General features: G+C 48.3%; 1 protein-coding gene across 6 annotated transcripts in view; it reads right to left on the minus strand.

Annotated features, from left to right (window-relative positions):
* Positions 1–3490: 3490 nt before the first annotated feature.
* The window catches only part of PRMT2 (protein arginine methyltransferase 2), a 32298-nt gene continuing 14259 nt past the window's right edge, over positions 3491–21529 (minus strand). For 4 of the 6 annotated variants that reach the window (XM_030914009.1, XM_030914012.1, XM_030914011.1 and 1 more), the window contains 7 exons: positions 20463–20624; positions 19343–19507; positions 9880–10055; positions 7516–7645; positions 6551–6687; positions 4857–5028; positions 3491–4126 (listed from right to left, as the gene is read on the minus strand). In XM_030914009.1, the coding sequence (XP_030769869.1) occupies positions 4094–4126; positions 4857–5028; positions 6551–6687; positions 7516–7645; positions 9880–10055; positions 19343–19507; positions 20463–20624 (975 nt within the window). In that variant the 3' untranslated portion in view covers positions 3491–4093. The remainder of the gene's footprint in view (positions 4127–4856; positions 5029–6550; positions 6688–7515; positions 7646–9879; positions 10056–19342; positions 19508–20462; positions 20625–21529) is intronic. The other 2 variants (XM_030914013.1, XM_030914014.1) reach the window with 2 other exon arrangements.

The following is a 21529-nucleotide window of genomic DNA, read 5'->3' on the forward strand; positions in this document are numbered from 1 at the left end:
AATGACCCCTAAGGTGCTGGAGAGCATCAGAGCCAACACTTCTACCCCAGGCCCAGGGACGAGACCATTTCTTCCTCAGTTTCAAAGATGGCCTGCTCCCTGGTCTTGCAGGCCTCTAGAGTGGGCTGCCCTTGCAGAGAGAAACCAGGGGAGGGTAGCCTCGCCAAGTCATGGCGGTGACACTGCCACCCCAGGGGCCCGGGGCCATAGCACCAACCAAAGAGGATCATTCTCGAGCCCTAGGATCTGATGGAATTTGTCTTGCTAGGTTTTGGGCTTGCTTGAGACCTGTGATCCCTTCCTTCTACTTCTCCCTTTTGAAATAGGGGTGTCTACCTCAGGCCTGGCCCATCTTTTTACTCTGGATCACACGTTCGGTTTCACAGGCTCACAGCCAGAGAGGGAATTTTGCCTTAGGGTGAATCGTAGCTCGAGTCTCACCCACGGCTGATTTAGGTGATATTTAAATAAGATTCTGAACTATAGAGCATCTAAAGATGAGTTAAGACTTTGAGGGCTGCTGGGGTGGAATCTATTTTCTACGTGTATTTTCAGGGGCCAGAAGCAGAATGCTATGGACTGAATTGTGTCTCCCCAAATTCCTGTGTTGAAGCTCTAATACCCAGTGTGACTGTTGTGGGACATGTGGCCTTTACAGATGCCATGAAGGACAAAGGAGGCCATAGGGTGAAGCCCTGATCCAGCAGGATTAGTGCCCTTACAAGAGGAGACGCAAGAGCACTCCCTTTCTCTCTCCCTGCCAAGTAAGGGCACAGGGAGAAGGTGCCCATCTGCCAGCCACGAAGAGCAGCCTCAGCAGGAACTGAGGCCAGCACCTTGGTCTTGGTCATCCCAGCCTCCAGAGTTGTGAGAAATAAATTCCTGCTGTTTAAGCTGCCCAGTCTGTGGTATTGTTATGGCAGCCTGAACCAAGACAGAGACTCTACAAGAACATCAGTAAATATCCAACTAGGTGAACAACACAAGTAGCAAACTGGATCTAAATTACATATTTGGAGCCCTGCACTCAACAACAGAATACACTTTCTTCTCAAGTGCACACGAATAGCTGACGTGTACCAAGTCATAAAACAAGTTGCAACAAATTTCAAGGGATTAGCATTCCTCAATTTGTTTTCTGGCCACAGTGAAATTAAGCCAGAGATCAATAAGAAAAAGTAACTAAAAAATCCTGCCTTTCAAAATTAAGCCACATGCTTACTTCTAAAAAGCCCATGGTACACCAGAAGAAATTGTAACAGAAATCAGAAAACATTTGAAACTGAGTGATATTGAAAATATATCAAAATTCATTGTTACATCTAAAGCAATTTTAGAAGAAAATTAAGAGTTCTGATCTATGTATTAGAAAGAAGAAAGGTTGAAATCAATGATTTAAGCTTCTATCTCTAGGGGGAAAAAAAAAGTTTAACCCCTCTCCTCACATGAACAACAAAAATCAATTCCAGGTGGAGTATATGATCTAAGTGCAAGAGAAAACAATACAAGCTATAAAAGAAAATATAATTTCAAATTGGACAATATAACATTTAAGAACTTCTACTTATCAAAATACTCCTATTAAGAGCATAAAAAGCCACAGAGGCGGGGCATGGTGGCTCACAGCTGTAATCCCAGCACTTTGGGAGGCCGAGACGGGTGGATCACCTGAGGTCAGGAGTTCGAGACCAGCCTGACCAACATGGTAAAACCCCATCTCTACTAAAAATACAAAAATCAGCTGGGCATGTTGGTAGGTGCCTGTAATCGCAGCTACTCAGGAGGTTGAGGCAGGAGAATCGCTTGAACCCAGGAGGCAGAGGTTGCAGTGAGCCAAGATCGTGCCATTACACTCCAGCCTGGCAACGGAGCGAGACTCTGCCTCAAAAAAAGAAAAAAGAAAAAAAAGCCACTGAAAGGAAAATGATATTCACAAAACTATATGTGTTACAGGACTCAGCCAAACTATATCAGGAATACCTGGAATCTCAATTAGAACTAGGAAAAAAAAAAAAACCCTAATAGTAAAATGGGCCAAAGACTTAAACAAGCAACTCAAAAACAGGATATCCAAATGAGCAGCAAATCTACAAAACTGGATTAGTCATCAGTGAAACATATACCAAATCCACACACCCACCAGAGCAGGTAAAATGCAAAACACAACACTGGGTGTTGACGAGGATGCCAACTCTCATGCGCAGCTGGCAGGGATATTAGATTCCTTGACTTGAAAAGCTGGTATACAGTGTACACCCAACAGAAATGTGTACATACATGCACCGAAACACATACACAGAAACGTCCACAGTCTCAGTAATCGTAATAGCTAAACCCTGGCAACAACCCAAAAGGACACCATGTGAAGTAAGATTCATAAACTGTGGTCTATTCATGCAGTTGAATACTTAACGCCACAGTGAAAAAGTAAGCCACAACCACACCGTCTGAAACTCTTAGATGAATCTCACAATGTTTAATTAAAGAAGGCAGACACAAAAGAACACGTGTACAATTCCATCCAGGCAAGAGTAATCGACACTTACAAGTCAGGACACCACCCTCGAGAGGGTGGGCACTGAGCGGAAGGGGAATCGGGGAGTCAGGAGCGTGTCCTGGACTGGATGCTGGTTACATGTGCATCCACTTTATAAAATCCCATCATCTATGTACCCATGACCAGCGCTGTTTTCAATATATATTTGATATTTCAGTTTTGTTTTTTAGGTTTTGAGACAGGGTCTTGCTCTGTCACCCAGGGTGGAGTACAGCAGTGCAATCCTAGATCACTGCAGCCTCAACCTCCTGGGCTCAAGTGATCCTCCCACCTCAGCCTCCCGCGTAGCTGGGACTACAAGCACATGCCACCATGCCCAGCTAATTTTTGTATTTTGTAGAGATAGGATCTCACTATGTTGCCCAGGGTGGTCTTGAACTCCTGAGCTCAAGGAATCATCGCACCTTAACCTCTCAAAATGTTGGGATTACAGAGGTGAGCCACTGCACTCAGCCTATATTTCAATAAAATAAAAATCAAAACAATACAAAAAAATTGTATCTACTGATATGGAAGTTTTTTCACAATACTGAGAAAAGGTTACAAAGCAATGCATATAGTATGATCCTGTAATTACAAAAAATAACATATATGCATAAAACAGGATACACAATGATATTCACTCATTTAAAAATATTGACCAGGCGCGGTGGCTCACGCCTGTAATCCCAGCACTTTGGGAGGCCGAGATGAGCGGATCACGAGGTCAGGAGATCGAGACCATCCTGGCTAACACAGTGAAACCCTGTCTCTACTAAAAATGCAAAAAATTAGCTGGGCGTGGCGGCGGGCGCCTGTAGTCCCAGCTACTTGGGAGGCTGAGGCAGGAGAATGGCGGGAATCCGGGAGGCGGAGCTTGCAGTGAGCCGAGATCGCATCACTGCACTCCAGACTGGGCGACTAAGCAAGACTCTGTCTCAAAAAAAAAAAAAAAAAAAAATTTTCTTGAGCATGTGCAATGCGCCAACACATAATTTATTTGGAAGACGTCTACAAAACTATCCCATGCAGAGTCCCATCGCGTGCATCGCCACCTCAGCTCCCGCGCTGAGCCAGGGCAGTGTTCCCCACACGGCACTGGCACAGCCCTGTGCAATCCTACATCCCACACGAGTGGATGAGCGATGGCAGTAAGGGCACCACGAACACAGGAGGCGGGAACAGTCACTGTCACAGGGTACACAGGCTGCTATGCGTCCATCCTAGGAGTGTGGACCTAGACCTAGCTTAGGAACAGGGAGCTCTGACCTAGCCACAGGTCAGCACTGTGGACACCACGGGTGAACACCTGGAAACACAGCCTACTTCTAGAGGGCAGACACTGGGCAGCGGGGGTGGCCACGGCAGCTCCTGCCGAGCCCAGGTGTGTTTGTCTGTGAAGGACCCTGACGTCACCTGCCAGGCTGGGGAGGGGTCAATGTGGAGTGAACGTTCACCGACTTCGCAGGAGTGTGCAGCAGCCAGGTGCATCTTGGGTTGCTTGTGTTCGTCACCCCTCAGGATACGCACACTGCTTTCCAAATAAAGCATCAACTGTCATCTCCAGATTGGGAAGACTTTTTCTCCAACCTGAAAAAGATAAATGACAACAGGTCAGTCAGATAATAAACCATTTGATTAACACACTACATTCCCTAATGGTTTAATATTAGACAAGAGAACAATATTCAGGTGCAGAATTTTCTTAAATGACAAACTTTTAACAAAAAGTTACCACAAAGCAAAGCACAAAACAAATATAAAAAATGAAGGAAGACCATTTATTTTTATTTTCTTTGCCACATTAATCCTGAGTCCAAAGAAGAACATTCATTTTCAGCAGCCTCTGAGACAGGAAGCCCGAGTGAGCCGGGCGAGCTACACATGAATTCATGCACGGGCCCGAAGGCTGCCAGTCAGAACACGCATCACGGACGACACACCTAGATGAACTGCTGCCTGGGAAGCCACAGAGACCTGTGCAAAGGAAGCGCCGAGGCACAGCTCAGGCTTCTGCCCATCTGGGGACCCCTCTGGACATGGCACGAGGGGCCTGAGGCTGATGTGGGTCTCTGCTTTCCCTCATTTACCATGTCACCTGAGGAAATGACTTCCCTTCCAGAGCCCTCCACTTCCTGTGCTGTCAGACGGGAAATGAAGCCAGTAACAGCATGCACTTTCTGTGTGAGGATTAAATCACTCGTGCACAAAAGGCGTGGGCCCCAGCGTGGGCCAGCATTTGCTATCACTACCACCACCCAGGCCTGTCTCCCTGAGGACCGGCACCCACAAGACAGAATCTTACAACCACATATCTTACTTTTTGAGATGTGGGGTCTTGCCTGGAAGTGACAGCCCAGCTTAGAGCCACCGACATGTGCCTTCTCCACACTGGGTTTCTCTGCAACACAACTGAACCTGTGACCACGTCTCCAGTATGGACAGGGACTGGGTCGTCCATCATAAACAGCGTCTGCTTCCAGTGTGTGATGCTGCAAGACAGGAGTGTGTTTGACCTGGAGGCTGAGCGAGGGCAGTCTCCACATGGCCCTCGGGGCACTGATACTGCAAGATATGGGTGTGTGTGACCTGGAGGCTGAGCAAGGGCAGTCTCCACATGGCCCTCAGGGCGCTGACTCAGGCTCGTACTGGCTGTCACCCTCAACAGAACCCACATGGCCGGCAGTCTACCCTGAGGGCCTGGGGACACAAAGCTTGACTTTTCAGGCTAACTCAGGGGGCAGATACACCCCCAGCCCTGTGATCTAAAGGGACTCTATGGGATACACTGGGATCAAAGTTACGCTGGTGAGACAGATCCTGCCAATATCAAACACAAGGTTGCTCCTGAGACCACTCAGATTCCAGGTGTGGACGGCTCACCCTGGGTGGCCCAGAGGACGCGGAAGCTCAGGGGACACATGGTTGCACTAAAGGTCCTGTGTGGTGTCTGACTCCCCGGCCCGCCAGGAGGACAGCTGGGCACCCCCTTCCTGTGCCCTCGCCTAAGCTGCAGAGGCTGGTGATCTAGCTCCTGCCATTAAACTGTGGTGTACACAGATGGAATTAGGTCCAAGGAGTCGCTTTTGTGCCGGCTACAATGTGAGGAACACTGTCACATTTGGGGGAAAATAGTAAAACACTAGGATTTTGCACTGGGTTGCGTTGGAAACATCTCTAAGTTCTTCAGGCTCTGGCGTCTCTCAAACTCCCACTGTCCACAGTGGGGTCAGCAGTGAAGTGGAGGGCTCCTCAGGTCTCCAGTTTCTCCCTGACTCTGGTCACACCCCTCACCCCAGCCTGTGCCCCAGGTCACTGCTCCCTCCACGCCCCCAGACTCGGGGGTGGGTATAACCAGCCTCCAAGCTGCCCACCTCCACCGGGTGACGGCACTAGAGAGGTTACCACAGGACTCTTGTGACGGGGACCACATGCCAGGCCAGAGCATCAACTCCGCACGTCTGCGACCTCCCTGGAGCCGGGGTCCCCTCGTGGGGCCATCACGCTGGGGAGTCAGCGGGGCAGATGCCAGGGCGGGGCAGGTGCCAGAGCGGGGCAGCCAACCCCACCCCAGTTCCAAAGGGAAGGCCTGCTGGGCCCTGAAGGCGGCTCCACCGCCACGCGTGTCCAGGATGCTGGAGGGGAAATGTGTCCCAAAAATCAACCGCCTCCAAAACCGTCAGGTGAACCCCTACGTCCTGCGGAAGCGCTTTGGGTCGGACCATGAAGAGCTGTGGGTGCTCCTCGGGGGCGGGAAAACAGGGAGCTCCTCCCGCTGGGGCTGTGGGGGGTGGGGGTGGGGACGCCCCAGGCTGCGCCCAGAGTGGGGGCGAGACCCGGAAGGAGGCACACAGGCTGCGGTGTCTACACCACCCTGCGCCCCCACGCGCGCCGCCCCCACCCCACCCCACGTGCCCCGTCACCCCACGACCGCCACGCCGCGTCCCGCCCCCTCCTGCGCGCCCCATCCCCGCGCCCCCCAGCCCGCACCCCGTGCCCGCCCCGCACACTCACGGGTGGAAGGGCCCGGTGCTGAGCACCTGCGGCGGCTGCCCCTCCTGCAGGCTCTGGAAGTGGACGCTAAACCAGGCCGTGAAGCCGTGCAGGGTCCCCGCCTTCCTGATGTCGAAGCACAGCTCGCCCCTCAGGGTCTGGGTCAAGCAGACGACAAGGCACGCGTGGGCACCGCGTGGCACCGCAGGGCCCGGGGTGGGGCGGCCCCCTCCGCGCCCCGCGCAGACGCTGAACGCGTCAGGAACCGCAGAAAAGCCCCCCGCCCTGGGAAACCACCCCCAAAACCCGCATCGTGAGTTCAGACGCTTCAGTCAGACACGTTTCAAGCAATCTGAGCTTCTTGCGCCCAGCTTTCTGCCCCAGATTCCTGCGGAACCTTTTCGGCGCTCAGCTCTTCAAGTCAAGGGAAGTTAAGGCGTTGGAGAGCTCCAGGCTGGGCCTTCCCACAGCAGAACGAACTAAAATCCCCACAGCTGCGCCCGCGCCGCCCACCCCGTCTCCAGACGCGGCGCCAACTGGGGCGCCAGGCAGGGCGGGGCGCGGGGAACCGCCCAGAGCCCACGAGCGCCACCGCGCGGCCACAGACAGGGATTCGCGAGGGAATTTCAACAATTCTGTCATGAAGGGTGGCTAAAAACACGTGAAAAAAACGGTAATGCAAATACCATAATGAAACGAAATAGAATTTATTTGATTTTGAAGATGCTGAGATTAAACATAAATCTAAAATGAAGACGCTAGAGACATCTATAAAGAAAATGATGTACAATATGAAAGAATCAAAATACAACATAAAGAAGAAAAAAGACTGGAAAAAATCAGTAGCAAACGTTTTATAAACTCACTTATTTGTATAATAAAATACACCCCCCCCCCAGCGCTCACTGAAGGTTTATGATAATCTGGTCTGAGTGTTTCATGGTCACTGATTATCTAATGTAAGGAGCAATTCATCTTTTTCTCACCTCTAGATCAGAAATTTGCACGGTTCTCATGTCCAACTGCAATATAGTGCACGGTTCAGAGAGACAGTCTTCTGGTTTCAAAATGTGGTTATACTTGGGCTTTGAAAAAAACTCCTTAATTGCTAAAGATCTAGGGGAAAAGGTCAAAGCAACTGTTGAGAGTCATTGCAAACATCTCAGGCTTCAAAACACACATGTGGGACCGCGGTGAGTGCTTTCTCTTCTGTGTCACCAGGATGCTAAGCCACTGTCTGGGACCCTGGACACCCAGAGCAGCCCTCAGGCCTCCAAAGGCCCTGGGTGCCTCCCCCTCTGAGAGGACCCAGACCCTACCCAGGCATCCAGAGCCTTCCTGAGCCTGACCTGGAGGCATTCAGGAGCCTGCGAGTCACTGGGCGCTTCCCTGTGACGTCTCATTCATGGGATCTGAGCACATGGAAACCAACGCTCACCCCTCATAACCTAGAGGACAAGGGGAGTTGCAGCGTGTCTTGCCTAGTTTTAGAATCTATTTGATTTCAAAATATCTTTTGTGGATTTTCCATTAACAGTAAATGAAAGTGGTATTCCTGCTGTAGGTTACTCCATAATAAACGTAAGGAACTAGAAGAGCTGAGGTGGCCTGAGTGAGTCTGAGTTTCAGGAGAAATACTTCCTCTGTTGTTACACAAATTCAACACAGAAACAGACACTAGGCGCCACATGGCCCCCTGCGTGTCACCGTTCGCCAACCCCCATCACTGGTTGCACTGGGCTTGTCAGTAAGTCACCTATTATTTACTACAAAAATGTTTTAAAAAATAAGCAAAGCAGTAACTTCTGAAATAGCAAATAAAAGTGAATGTTTTAATAAAGATTCCACTATATTTACATATTTCTGATTATTTTTCTGATAAAAAATTACGAATTTAAAAATTGGAAAAAATGGACAAGTACAAAGAAAAGTTTAAATTCCCCTTATGCTTGCCTTAGCATTGATAATTATTTTTATCCCCCATATTTATATAAATTTATGCAAACTAACATCCATTCTGTATACATCGTTTATTCTGCCAAGCTTTACTGTCTCTTAAACCCTTTCTAAATATCATTACATATCCCTAAAAACCTATGGTTTCTTTCTTTCTTTTTTTTTTTTTTGAGACGGAGTCTTGCTGTGCCGCCCAGGCTGGAGGGCAGTGGCCGGATCTCAGCTCACTGCAAGCTCCGCCTCCCGGGTTCACGCCATTCTCCTGCCTCAGCCTCCCGAGTAGCTGGGACTACAGGCGCCCGCCACCTCGCCCGGCTAGTTTTTCGTATTTTTCAGTAGAGACGGGGTTTCACCGTGTTAGCCAGGATGGTCTCGATCTCCTGACCTCGTGATCCGCCCGTCTCGGCCTCCCAAAGTGCTGGGATTACAGGCTTGAGCCACCGCGCCCGGCCTATGGTTTCTTTTTTAACAGCTGTACCGCCGTGCTCCACCAGATGGATATACAGCAATTCATCCACATTCCTCTGGATGGCCACTGGCTTCCAGTGCTGGGAGGAACACTGAGGTGGGAGGCTCTGGCAGTGACTGGGGTGGGCGGCCTGATGCCAACCTCTAAGGCCCCGGCAGCCACACCTCCCTGCCACTGCCAGGCAAGCCCGGGCTACTATTTTAATGTACTCTTTGCTTGTCAGGTAGGGAAAACAGCACGTATTTTAATTTGCATTTTAACTACTAACAACATTATAATTTTTCATATATTTATTGGTAATTTTATTTATTTTTTGTAGTTTGCCTGTTCACGTGATTGGGCTGTAATTCCATCTGGCTAGTCATCTCTTTCTAATTGATTCCAAGACCTGTCAGCACGTGATTTCTCTAATTACTTGTTTGCTTTTACGGTCGTGTTTTTGCTGATTTCTACCACATAGACTGCCAGATTCTATCTAGCACAGGGTCCATTCCATCCACTGTTGCTGCTCATTTCTCCACCTAAGATGGTGCACACAGGCCCCCATGGATGTCTGTCATTGACATTGATTCCATGCAGAATTAAGTTTTCACATATGGCGTGAGAGAACAAGAGCTCATCAATGCTCCAGAATAATTTGCTGACTCGGCCCTCACTCCCTCCTAATTGTAATGCAACCTTTTTCACATACGAAAATTTTTGTTCCTTGCATTCTACCCTGCTCTGCTCATCTGTCTTTTCTTGTTATAGCACCATACTGTTTTAATTACTCCAATGCTACAACAGATTGTCCTATCTGGGTGCACAGGTACCCTCATTTATCCGACCATGATGTGTGATCTCCCAGGGCCTTGGCCCACCTGCATGCAGACTGTGGACCAGGAGGCCCCACAATACAGTGCCAGTCCCAGCTGTGGACACTTACTTGAGAGCGCTGAGGTTGAACTCGTATGCGTTGTCCCAGAAGAGCACCTTGCTACGATAGTCCTTATCAGCACTGCAGGGCACAAGGTGCAACGCGGCCATGGTGGGCCAAATGACCCCGTCCTCCTTCAGCCAGGCATCCCGGGCATACAGGATGGACTCGATCATGAACTCAAACTGCAGAGGAGTGAAAGACACACAGGAGACACATCACAGGCCTCGTGGCTGCACAGGCCTCTCATCACCACTTTCGTAACACTAGTCTGAGAGTTTTACAGTTTTAGCCTCAAGATTACTCCTGCCTAAGCCAGTGTACCATGCGAGAGAACATCTCGAGGGTTTATTTTATGCCCACATGTAATGGTCACTGATGCATCTCACAGCCTGGGTTTAAGTCACATAATTTCCCATGAGAACTAAGAACTAGAGCGGAGCTAAAAGCAAGGACAAATCTTCACTCTTGTCCCATCTCAGTCACTGAAGAGTTTGTAACTACCAGATTCTGAAAGAGCCCTGAAGTGTTGCAGGATCCCAACTGTTACATAAAATATATTTGGTCTGTAGTATTCTCCGAATTTCCACAACCCTTTAAGTAGACTGAAACCACTCCTTAAGAAACCAAAAGCCACGCAGGCATGCCCTGGCCGCTCACATGGTCCTTTGGTCCACCTTGCATCCCTCAGAAGGTCCCAAGTCAAGGGAAGCACATCACATCTACGACTGAGGAACTGGGGACCCAGCACCCTCAAAGGCCAGGCCTTCGGTCTGAACCAGAACTTGCTTCTAACACAGAAAGGAGTAGAGGGAGCACCAGAGAGTGGGGCCAAGGCCTGTGGCCCTTGCAAGCCACTCGGGAGCCTGCACTTCATCCTGTAGTTGACGAGAAACAACAGAAGTGTTTTGCTTCCCTTAAATAATCTCAAGCCGGTTTTATTATAGAAGTAATACATGTTTTATATGGAAAATGTAGAAAAATTATGACGGCTCAAACAAAAATAAGAACCACATATTAACCCAATACCCAGAAGGAACCACTGTTATCACTCTGCAGCTTACCTTCAAGTCTTTTTCTACACATGCACACAAAAAATAGATACATCTAATTTTTTAATCTCATTTTTTCAGTTATATAGTGAAACTGAGCTTTTTTGGTGTACAGTCTACGAACTTTAGCACTTGTGTGGATTTTGTCCTCACAACCACAGCCAGCATACACACAGCTCTGCCACCCCAAAACACTCTTCCCACTTTTCTCTCGTGGTCATGCCCTCCCCCGCCCCAGCCTCTCAAGCCACCAATCTGGTCTCCATCCCCATGGTCTTGTGTCTTTTTGAGAATATCGTATAAATGGAACCAGAGAGTATATAACCTTTCAAGGCAAGCTTCTTTCACTCACTGTACTGTTTCTGGGGTTCCTCCAAATTACCTGTTTCAGTAACTGGCTCCTCTTCACTGCTCAGTGGTATTCCGCTATGTGGATGCACCAGTTTATCCTTAAGGATTATCCTGATGAAGGACACTGGGGTTGTTTCCAGTTTTTTTTTGCAATTATAAAGAGAGCTAGTATCATCATTCACATACAGGTTTTTGTGTGAACACAGCTTGCATTTCTCTGGGTTGAATACGCAGGAGAGGGACTCCTGGGCATAAGGTGAGTGCACATACAACTCTATAAGAAAGCACTCACCTGTTTCCACAGTGGCATGAGCCCTCCAGCAATGCATGACTTTCAGCTGTTCCTCATCCTCGATGGCACTTGGTATTACCATCAGATTTTTTTTGTTTAGTCATTTTTCAGTAGGTGTGATATCTCACCGTGGCTTTAACGTGCATTTCCCTGATGGCTAACAATGCTGAACATCTTTTCATGTGTGTATTTGATATCTGTATATCCACTTTGGCAAAGCATCTGTTCTTTTGCCCATTTTCAATTGGCTTGTTTTCTTCCTGTTGAGTTTTGAGATTTCTCTGTATACTCAGAACATACACTGGATATATTCTTTGCAATATTTTCTCCTAATCTTAGCTTGTCTTTTTTATTCTCTTAGTATCATCCCTTTGTAGAGCAGTCGTTTTCAGTTTTGATGAAATTCAATTTATCAACATTTTCTGTTATGGATCATGCTTTTAGAGTCGTATCTAAAAACTCTTTTCCCAAGCCCAGGTGATGAAGATTTTCTATGATTTTTTCAAGAAGCTTTATAGTTTCATATTTTACACACTTAGATCTACGATCAATTTTAAGTTCAGCTGTGGATAAGGTGTGAGGTTGAGGTGTTGTTTTTTACATATGGATGACAACTATTCCAGTAACATTTGCTGAAAAGACTTTTTCTCCATTAAATTGATTTTTGTCCCTTTGTTAAAAAATCAATTGACCATATTTGTAGAAATCTTTCTTCTCCATTCCACTGACTTACATGTCTATCCCTTCACCAATACCACACTGTTCTGAATACTGTAGCTTTAAAATCAAGTAGTGTAGTTCCTCCAACTTTACTCTTCTTTTTAAAAATTGTATCAGCTACTCTAGTTATCTTAGTCCATTTTTGTGTTGCCAAAAAGGAATATCTGAGGCTGGGTAATTTATAAAGAAATGAGGTTTATTTGGCTCATGGTTCTGCTGTTTGGGAAAGTTCAGGATTCGGCATCTAGTGAGGGCTTCAGGCTGCTTCCCCTCACAGTGGAAGGCAGGCAAAGGGGGGCTGGCACATGCAGAGACCACAGGGTGAGAGCAGAGGCAAGTGGGGGTGCCAGGCTCTTTTTCACAACCAGCTCTTGTTGGGACCTGAGCGAGCGAGAACTCACTTATTTACCCACAAGGAAGGGCATTCATCTATTCATGAGGGATCCACACCCATGACCCAAACACTTCCCACTAGGCCCCACCTCCCAACACCACCACACTGAGGATCAAATTTCAACATAAGATTTGGTGGGGACAAACCACAGCACTAGTTCCTTTACATTCCACATACATTTCATAATAAGCTTATCTATAAGAACAAACCCTGCTTGGATTCTAATTGGAATTTTATTAAGTCTACAGATCAATTTAAGAAGAACATACATCTTTACTAGGTTGAGCCTTATCTCTCCATTTATTTAGGTTTTCTGGGATTTCCTTCATTATCATCTCATCATTTTCGGCATCCAGATCATGTTTTGTTAGATTTCTAAGCCTTTCATATTTTTGAAGCTACTGTAAATAATATTCTTTAATTTCTAATTGTACACTGCAAAGATATAAAAATGACTTCTGTATGATGACCTTGCACTCTGTGATCTTGTTAAACTCCCTTACTAGTTTTAGGAAATTTTCTCATAGATTCCTTAGGATTTTCTGTAGGTTTTTTTGTAGATGTCCTATGTCATGTTAAATTTCCTTCCATTTCTAGTTTGCTGAGCATTTTATCATGAACTGATGTTGAATTTTGTCAATTTTTTTCTGTATTAATTGATATAGTCATGATTTTTCTTCTTCAGACTGTTAATATGGTAGATTTCACTGATTGATTTTCAAATATTGAACCAGCCTTGCATTCCAAGGATAGTTTCCTTTTTTGTTATGGTGTATTATTATTCCTTTTATATCCTGCTGGTTTAAATTTGCTAATGTTTTCTTGAGGATGTTTACATTTATGTTCATGAAGGTTATTGGTCTGTAGGTTTCACATTTTGTGTTAACCTTGGTTTTGATATTAGGGCAATGCTTACCTCATATAATGAGTGAGGAAACATTCCCTCTTCTTTTCCGAAAGAAGTTGTTTAGAATTGGAGTTTTTTCTTCATTAAATGCGTTGACAGAATTTACCAGTGAAATCATGTAGGCTAGAGATTTACCTTTCAGAAGGTTTTTAAACTATTAATTCAGTATCTTTACTAGTTATTGGACCATTCAAGTTATCTATTTCATGTTAGATGAACTGTGGTAATTTGCAGTTTTCAAAAGAACTGGTCCATTTCATGGCCCTTCTTTGCTTCTCACTCTATGTACATACACTCTATGTATACGTACATAGAGGGAGAAGAGGGAAAATGATAACTCAAGAGTATTTCAGGAATACAGTTGTTCCTTGGTGTCTATGGGGGACTTGTTCAGGATCCCCGTGGATACTCAAATCTTTGGATGCTCAAGTCCCCCATATAAAATAATGTGGTTTTTACATACAGGCTATACACATCCTCTGACAGACTTTAAATCATCTCTAGATTACTTCTACCTAATACAATGTCAATGTTACGTAACTAGCTGTTAGTTACTGTATTGGTTTGTTATTTGTATTGATGTTTATTGTTGTGTTATTTTTATTTTCAGATATTTTCAATACATGTAGGTTGTATCTGCAGATCTGGAGCCCACAGATATTTGACTGTACTTCAAATTCTTGTCTTCTTCACCAATCAACTGCTACTATGTCTTTGTTCCAGAGTCCTCAAATCATTTCTCCCTGTCTGCTCTCCAGGATTTATAGCTGCATTCAGTGGGAGAGATGACAGGAGTGTGCCTTCTCCATCTTACCTGGAATTGAAGCTAGGTTACCACTATGTCTAATTTTTAAACACAAAATTGGAATCATACTGTACATACTCTTTGTGCTTTTTTAAAAACCAGCAACATGTCACCAACTTTTTCCAAAGTTCGTTAAAAATCTTTCTAAAACATAACTTTCAATGATCATATGTATTGCTACAATTCTATTGTTTCCCATTGTCTCCCCATTTTAAATGGTGCTGCTATAAACATTTTTTAACATAAATTTCTGTACAAATTTGATTATTTCCTTAGGATAATTTCATCAAAAAAATTTTGGTGCCTGGTCTCTGGGTCCAGCTGCTGGGAAGGAGGACACTCTGCAGTCTCAGCACCCACCAGCTCCTCCTCCTCCCTCCTCCCCTGAGGTGAATGTGCCCTCAGAAGTGCAAGCTGCCAATTAACTATGCTGCATTTTTTATGACGTGAGGCCAAAAAAAAAAAAAAAAAATCGCGAAAAGAAAAAAGGCTGTCATTTTTTGTCTCAGTGCAGACAAAGTGCATTGTTGTAGAAGGAGGTGAAGAGACCTTGGTTGGAGATGTAGGTACAGCCGTAAGTGGTCCTTCAAGCATGTGGTGGCAATGTTTCCTGAAAAAGATGTCTCTGTACTTTGCATGAGGCAAGCTTTAAAACCAAGGAATCCAGAAGAGTTGATGGTTTTGTGTGTGTGTGTGGGCACCAGAACTAGCACCTCTGAAAAGTAAAATGATCTACATGAGCTCCAGGAATGCAACCAAAAAGAAACATCAAGACATAAAACATGAACAACAAGTAAAGGGGCCAGAAATCCTCCCCTGGGCCTGTCCCACTGGGAAGTCAGGTGGCCTTGGTTGTGGCCTCTGCAGGGTGCCCTGTGTAGATCGTCCTTCAGTGCCCCAAACGGAAAGTGCCCGTGTTTACTCTCATCTTCTTGTTGTGTAAATAAGGCAAATACATTTCGGCCAAGGTCTTACTGATGGGGAGCTGTCCCATCACCTAAACTACACATTCTATAAATATGTGCAAACAGCCCTAAATAAATCCAAAGTCTAAAGTTTTATTGGTGTGAAATTAAATTCTTATTGGCCACGTGCCTGTTTTCATGAGCTGACTTATAAAGATTTTTGTTAAGCTCAGCATTTGTGATAATACAGTCCATAAAACAGTACAAGGCTGTGTGAAGAGAATTATTACATCTTTGTAACCTCAGCAGTTACTTCGTTTCTTTTGCCCAGAAAATTGGTCATAATGTGGTTGGAATTTTGGTCCAAATTCTTTATTCTTCCTTGAGCTAAACAGAATAACGGAATATAGTATGTCCTTATCACATATGACAGCACTAATACACTAACAACAGTAAGACTGAGTCTGGCAGTCTTTGAATTCTACCAAATGTGTAATGGAGACCCTCAGTGACCCTGCGAAGCGTTCTGAAATCCAGGAGGCAGCCTCTGCACCTGCAGTGCCACTGGCTAGTGGGAGACTCTCCTGAGGAGAGTGTGTCCTCAGGAGAACAAGCAAGATCCTGTAACAACTAATGATTAACGCAAATCAGGGCTCCATTGTCACCTGCTTTGTTAGCAAAAAATGATTAAATGGTCTGTTGACAATCTAGGACACCTGTGGTATCTTTACTTGCCTCTCCTTCAGAACTTTGCTGCTTCTGGAATAATAAAATATGGAAGAACAAAAAAACTGTAATGCTCTTTGACTTATTCTGTCCTATTTCCCTTCAAAAGGCTTTATCAATTCACACTGCCAAAAAGTGTACGGTAGTGCGCACTGCCCCACAACCTCAGCCTGGGGATCATCAGATATTAGAGGACTACTCAACCAACTTCCCAGGTCAAAACTATTAAGGTTACTTTTAAATTGCTGGTGACATTAAACAATGTTCAGCTTTCTGGTCTCTGGCATTTCTCTGCCTTTCTAGTCCCTGCTCACCTTCCATGAGGTATCTTTTGCTTATGTTTTTCTTATTGCAACTCTTTATGTCACGCAAGCTGCAATTCTTTAGTTTCATTTACCATTTAATAATTTTTAGCCGTGCTAATGTATGAAGGGGAATTTTTTGTCAAATATTTTATTTGACAGCTTCATTATGAACTTGGTTCTTAGAAAGACCTTTCCCATCCTAACAAAAGATAAAAATTTTAGCAATTTTTTTATGTTTCCTCCTTTTCTTAAATATTTAACTCTTGAGCCTGTCTGGGGTTTATTTTAGCAGATGGTGTGAAGAAGGGACTCTTTTCTCCAAATCAATCGTTGCAGCACCATCTCTGAATAACTACATGCCCTTGCACTGACTGAAAGCTGCCCCTCCTATGCTAAACGCACATGCACTCTTCCCTGTCTCAGACTTTTACTACATGTCAGCGTCAGAGTAGGAAGATGGGCCAGGAGAGATGAAGGCCTGAGGGCTGAGGAGCTCTGAGAACAGGCAGACAGCAGGCAAGGAGGATGGGAAGGGGGCCAGACGCACAGGTGCAGGGGAGAGGCAGACAACAGGCAAGGAGGACGTGAAGGGGGCCAGACGCACAGGTGCAGGGAAGAATGCGGCAGCTCAGGAGAGGGGCAGCCTGGGGACGGAAAGTGAAGGTGGGTGCAGCTGCACCAACAACTCCCAAATTCACACCCGCCCTCCCTCAAAGCCTCCCAACCCTGTACCCCAATAACTATCACCACAGGAATTCTTGCAGTCCCGTCTGCCCTGTTCTGGGCCTCCTTGGGCTGAGTAATGACGGTGGTGCGCCCTCAACCCCCCCAGGGAGAGTCTGAAGTCGGAGCTGCCTCAGGCCCTCACCTGCCAAGCTCCGCCTACCCCCTCCACTGCCTGCACAGGAGAAAAACACCACATGGTCCTGTCTGAACTTGCCCCAGCATTCCTCCAAATGTCCTGCTCAGGGTGGCCCCTCCAGGCCAACATCCACCAAGACCCCAGGCCATGTCCCCTCTGCCCAATCAATAGCTGGCCCTGCCCATCGGATGGGTGTCCTGTGTTCAAGACCCACACAGATGTTCACCCTCCCCAAGGTCCTCCCTACCCCGGCCCCCAGCCAGTCCTGGTGGCCCACTCCCTGCAGATCAGGGCTGGGAGGCACCATCCTGCTCACGCCAGGCCCCCAACAGCACATCCTGCCTGCTGGCCCTGCTCTGCATCTCCACACCTGCGCCATCCCAAACCCTGGCTCCTGCATCTTGACAGTAAAGCCACAGTCAGTCCTGGAAGTCTGTGCACCTCTCACACAGAGGGGCCTCCCCTCACACAGGCTGTCCCAGGCCTCTGCATGCTGGGGCTGGACCACAGCCAGTCCCTGGCCTCCAGTCCCGGCCACACATACCCAGGGGCCTCCAAAACACAGCCCACTTCTTACTCCATCACTCACACACACCACTGGCAGTCCCCTCGGTGTCCAGGATGTGGCACAAAGTCCTCAGACACACAGTTCCCTACATCTGGCCTCTGCCTCCCTGATGCAACACAGTCTGGCCAATCCGGCCACTGGGCAGCCCTGGAACACAGCAACATGGTGAACACGGTGGCTACTTCTCTCCCCTCCCTCTGCCCCGCGTCCCTCCTGTGTCCCTCTCACCCAACTCAGGGCACAGTCGGACACTGCAGCAGCCAGGCTTCCCCACATCAGTGCCCACACACCCCCGGCCTCACCACAGCCTCACTCCTCGGTCCTCTTTTTGTCCCCGTAGCCAGGCACCAGCTGTCAACAGACACTTACTGAACGGGCACTGCTGTTCAGGGCAAAGGCGAAAGCCCTTCAGGGATTGGGAGTGGAGCCCGTTTCTCTAGTGTGTCACCTTATGGCTCCACAGACGTTATTAATAAGCCAAGTCGGCCGGGCGTGGTGGCTCAAGCCTGTAATCCCAGCACTTTGGGAGGCCGAGACGGGCGGATCACGAGGTCAGGAGATCGAGACCATCCTGGATAACACGATGAAACCCCGTCTCTACTAAAAAATACAAAAAACTAGCCGGGCGAGGTGGCGGGCGCCTGTAGTCCCAGCTACTCGGGAGGCTGAGGCAGGAGAATGGTGTGAACCTGGGAGGTGGAGCTTGCAGTGAGCTGAGATCCGGCCACTGCACTCCAGCCTGGGTGACAGAGCGAGACTCCATCTCAGAAAAAAATAAAATAAAATAAGCCAAGTCACAGCATGGACATTGAGGCTATTTACATTTATCTTCTGACAACAAAATTTCAACAGGACTAAAGGCCCAATGCCATCTGTTACCACGGGAAACCGTTTCCTGGAGAAGCAGCAGCCATACTTCACACTCCTTCACCCAGATCCCATCTTTCTGGGTCTCTACACCGAGACGCAGTTTCAAGTTGGGATGCTCCACTCCGATGTCCTGTGTTCCAGGATGCTGAGCCCAGGAGGAAAGCACTGGGCAGACAGCATCCAGCCACACTCCCATCACTTTCCCTCCAAGCAGACAGTGTTTGTGCAGGGCATATTCGCAAGCAACCAGAAAACAGTCCACTTCCACCCACACGTGAAACTCAGGGTGAATGACCCCGGACGGGCCAGGCACATGCTGGCCCCACAGATGCCCAAGTGGCTTCACAGCGTCACTGGGGCCAGTCTAAGGTGAGAAGACCCTGGCCAGGGACGAAGGCCCTACTGGCATTAAAGAAACAGCCTTACCTGTTAGGCACAGGATTTTTACAGATTCCTGAGAACACAGTTCATGTAAATCATTCGTGAAAATGTTACATGAACTTTGACTTAAATTTCTCATAAAGGCATTTTTTAAATCAGGTGAAAATTCAAGACACTGAGCCAATGTCCACACAAGAAATTAATTACACCTCATAATAGGGAAAACATCAACATGAATCATGCATGACTCTTGAGATCCTGAGGTTGGCCCAGCCGAGCCTGTGCTCAGAAGCCCCCAGCCCCGGCCCCCAGCTGCCCGCACGCCCGCCCTCACCAGCAGGCAGGTCCCCATCCACTCGGACACCAGCACGTCCACCTTCTCGGGCAGCACCACGTCCTCCACCTTCTGCTGGAACACAGTGATGATGTCGGCAAAGCCATTCTGCAGGACCAGCTGCCCCGTGTGCTGTGCCATCTCACTGGCCTCCACCGCATACACCTGCAGCAGCAGAAGCACCGTCAGGGCATGCCCGGCCTGCACACGGCCCGTCATCTACTCTCCTGAGTCACAACCAGCATACGAGAAACGGTCAATGACACAAGAAGGAAGCATTTCAGACAGCAGAGACAGTGAGGGCTGGGCCACACCTGCCCCTCCAGGGACACCCAGAAAGGAGCCGCCCCTAACCCTCCCAACTGCCCCCACCTCCTGCACAAGACACAGACGCAGGGCTGCAAGTGGGCGGAAGTGTCGCATGCCCAAGCCGGCTGCACAGGCACAGCAATCTTAATCCATGACCATCACAGCAAGTTCTGAGCACCCAAGGGACAATGCTGGTCTGTGCCACATCTGAGGCCTGTGAGACAGTTTCAAACCCAGGGTCTCAGGGAAGGGTCTGGTGGGAAGTGCCCAAGTGCTGGGTCCTGGGTCCTGGGTCCTGCAGAGCCTGCACTTGAGTGGACACTGTGCTGCGACCCCACTCACTGTGTAAGGAGTCTCCAAGGCTGCAGCTCGGCTCAGCTCAGCACAGCACAGATGGCCCAAGAGGAGTGGGGAGGGGGCCCAGCGTGTGCACCCCTCCCATCCCCACGGGACCATCCACACCCAAGGCCCCGCACAGACATGTGGGTGCACCTGTGTGTCTATTCAGCTGAAATAAACGTCTCACAGAACATACCCTGCCCTGTGCAATTCATGGGGTATTTTCTATTCTGCTCTATTCCTGTCTGTGCTGTTTGTGACTCATTACGTGGGCGCCACAGCCTCTAGCATGCAGTCTCAACACTGCTGTTTTACCGACCCTGAGCCACACGTGCAAGGATGCTCACCAACAGCATGGAGTTATCAGTGAGCCCTCAACAGCTCAGGGTCATGAGTTAGCACACTCAGAGGCCACCTCGGACGTCACCAGCCTTGGCACAAACACCCGGGACGCGTTCGAGACCCCACTCACCGCTTTAGGCCGCGCATAGTGTGCACAGAAGAGACTGATGATCCCAGTCCCACAGCCCACGTCCAGGATGACTTTATCCGTTAGGGATTCTTTATTCTGCAGGATGACACTGTGGTATTTAGTTGTTCGTGGCTGGTCTGCCAACATTTCCAAGTGGAGTTTCTGGAAGAAATGCACATTCAGAATCACTGCCTGTGACCTAGAGCCATGCCAAGTTCTGGACTGAGATGGAGGGTCAGAGCCACAGCTGATGACCCCTGACCCCGCCACCCCACGTCTAAAAATAGGAGCAAAACACAAGAGCAACAGTACAGGCTTCTGGAGTCCCTCAGCTCAGCACAGCATGGCCAGGCAAGCAGACAGGCAAGAGGGAGCACTGTGCACACAACGGTGCAGTGTCGCCCGGACCACTGAGGCTGGAGGGACCACCACATCCCAACCAGACTCCCCAGGGCCAGGTGTCCGACTAGAGAAAACAGCAATATACCACGAGAGAGGGGCCAGCGTAGGTGGGCAGGGGGTCCCCCAAAGTCCTCTGCACAGATGAGCTCACCCCTCCTGTTCTTGGGGAGTGCCCCGAGGGATAAGCGAGAGATCCAGCCTTGTCCTGAGGGAGGAAAATGCCCGAAACCCAAGGACACCCACATGAGAATCAGCCACCCTGAAAGGAGGCAGAGAAAGGCTTGCTCAGGGCAGCCAGCAAAGCCGCGGGCTGGAGGAGACGCTGCACCCCTCCCACCAGCACTCTCAAGCTGCAGAAGGCCCAGCGTAGAAACAGCATCACCAGAAAGACAGGCAGCAGGCGGGCGCAGAGCGAGGGCCGCACCCAGACCACACCAGCAGACAGGAGCCTGCAAGAGGCCCTCAGAGCCCACCATGGGGCCTCCCAAGACTCCGCAGAACAAAAAACAAAGGGACAAGTGGGAGGAGGTGGGAGGCACAGACAACAGAGCAAGGCCCAACTCTCCTGCCCGGAAGCAAAGGATGGGAAAGGCCTGCAGCGCCAACACCAATGGAGACAGAGCTGGAGCAGCTACGCCAGCACCATCCAGAACACAGTTCAGAGC

The sequence above is a fragment of the Rhinopithecus roxellana genome, chromosome 13 (assembly GCF_007565055.1).
Source record: "Rhinopithecus roxellana isolate Shanxi Qingling chromosome 13, ASM756505v1, whole genome shotgun sequence".
Taxonomy (NCBI): domain Eukaryota; kingdom Metazoa; phylum Chordata; class Mammalia; order Primates; family Cercopithecidae; genus Rhinopithecus; species Rhinopithecus roxellana.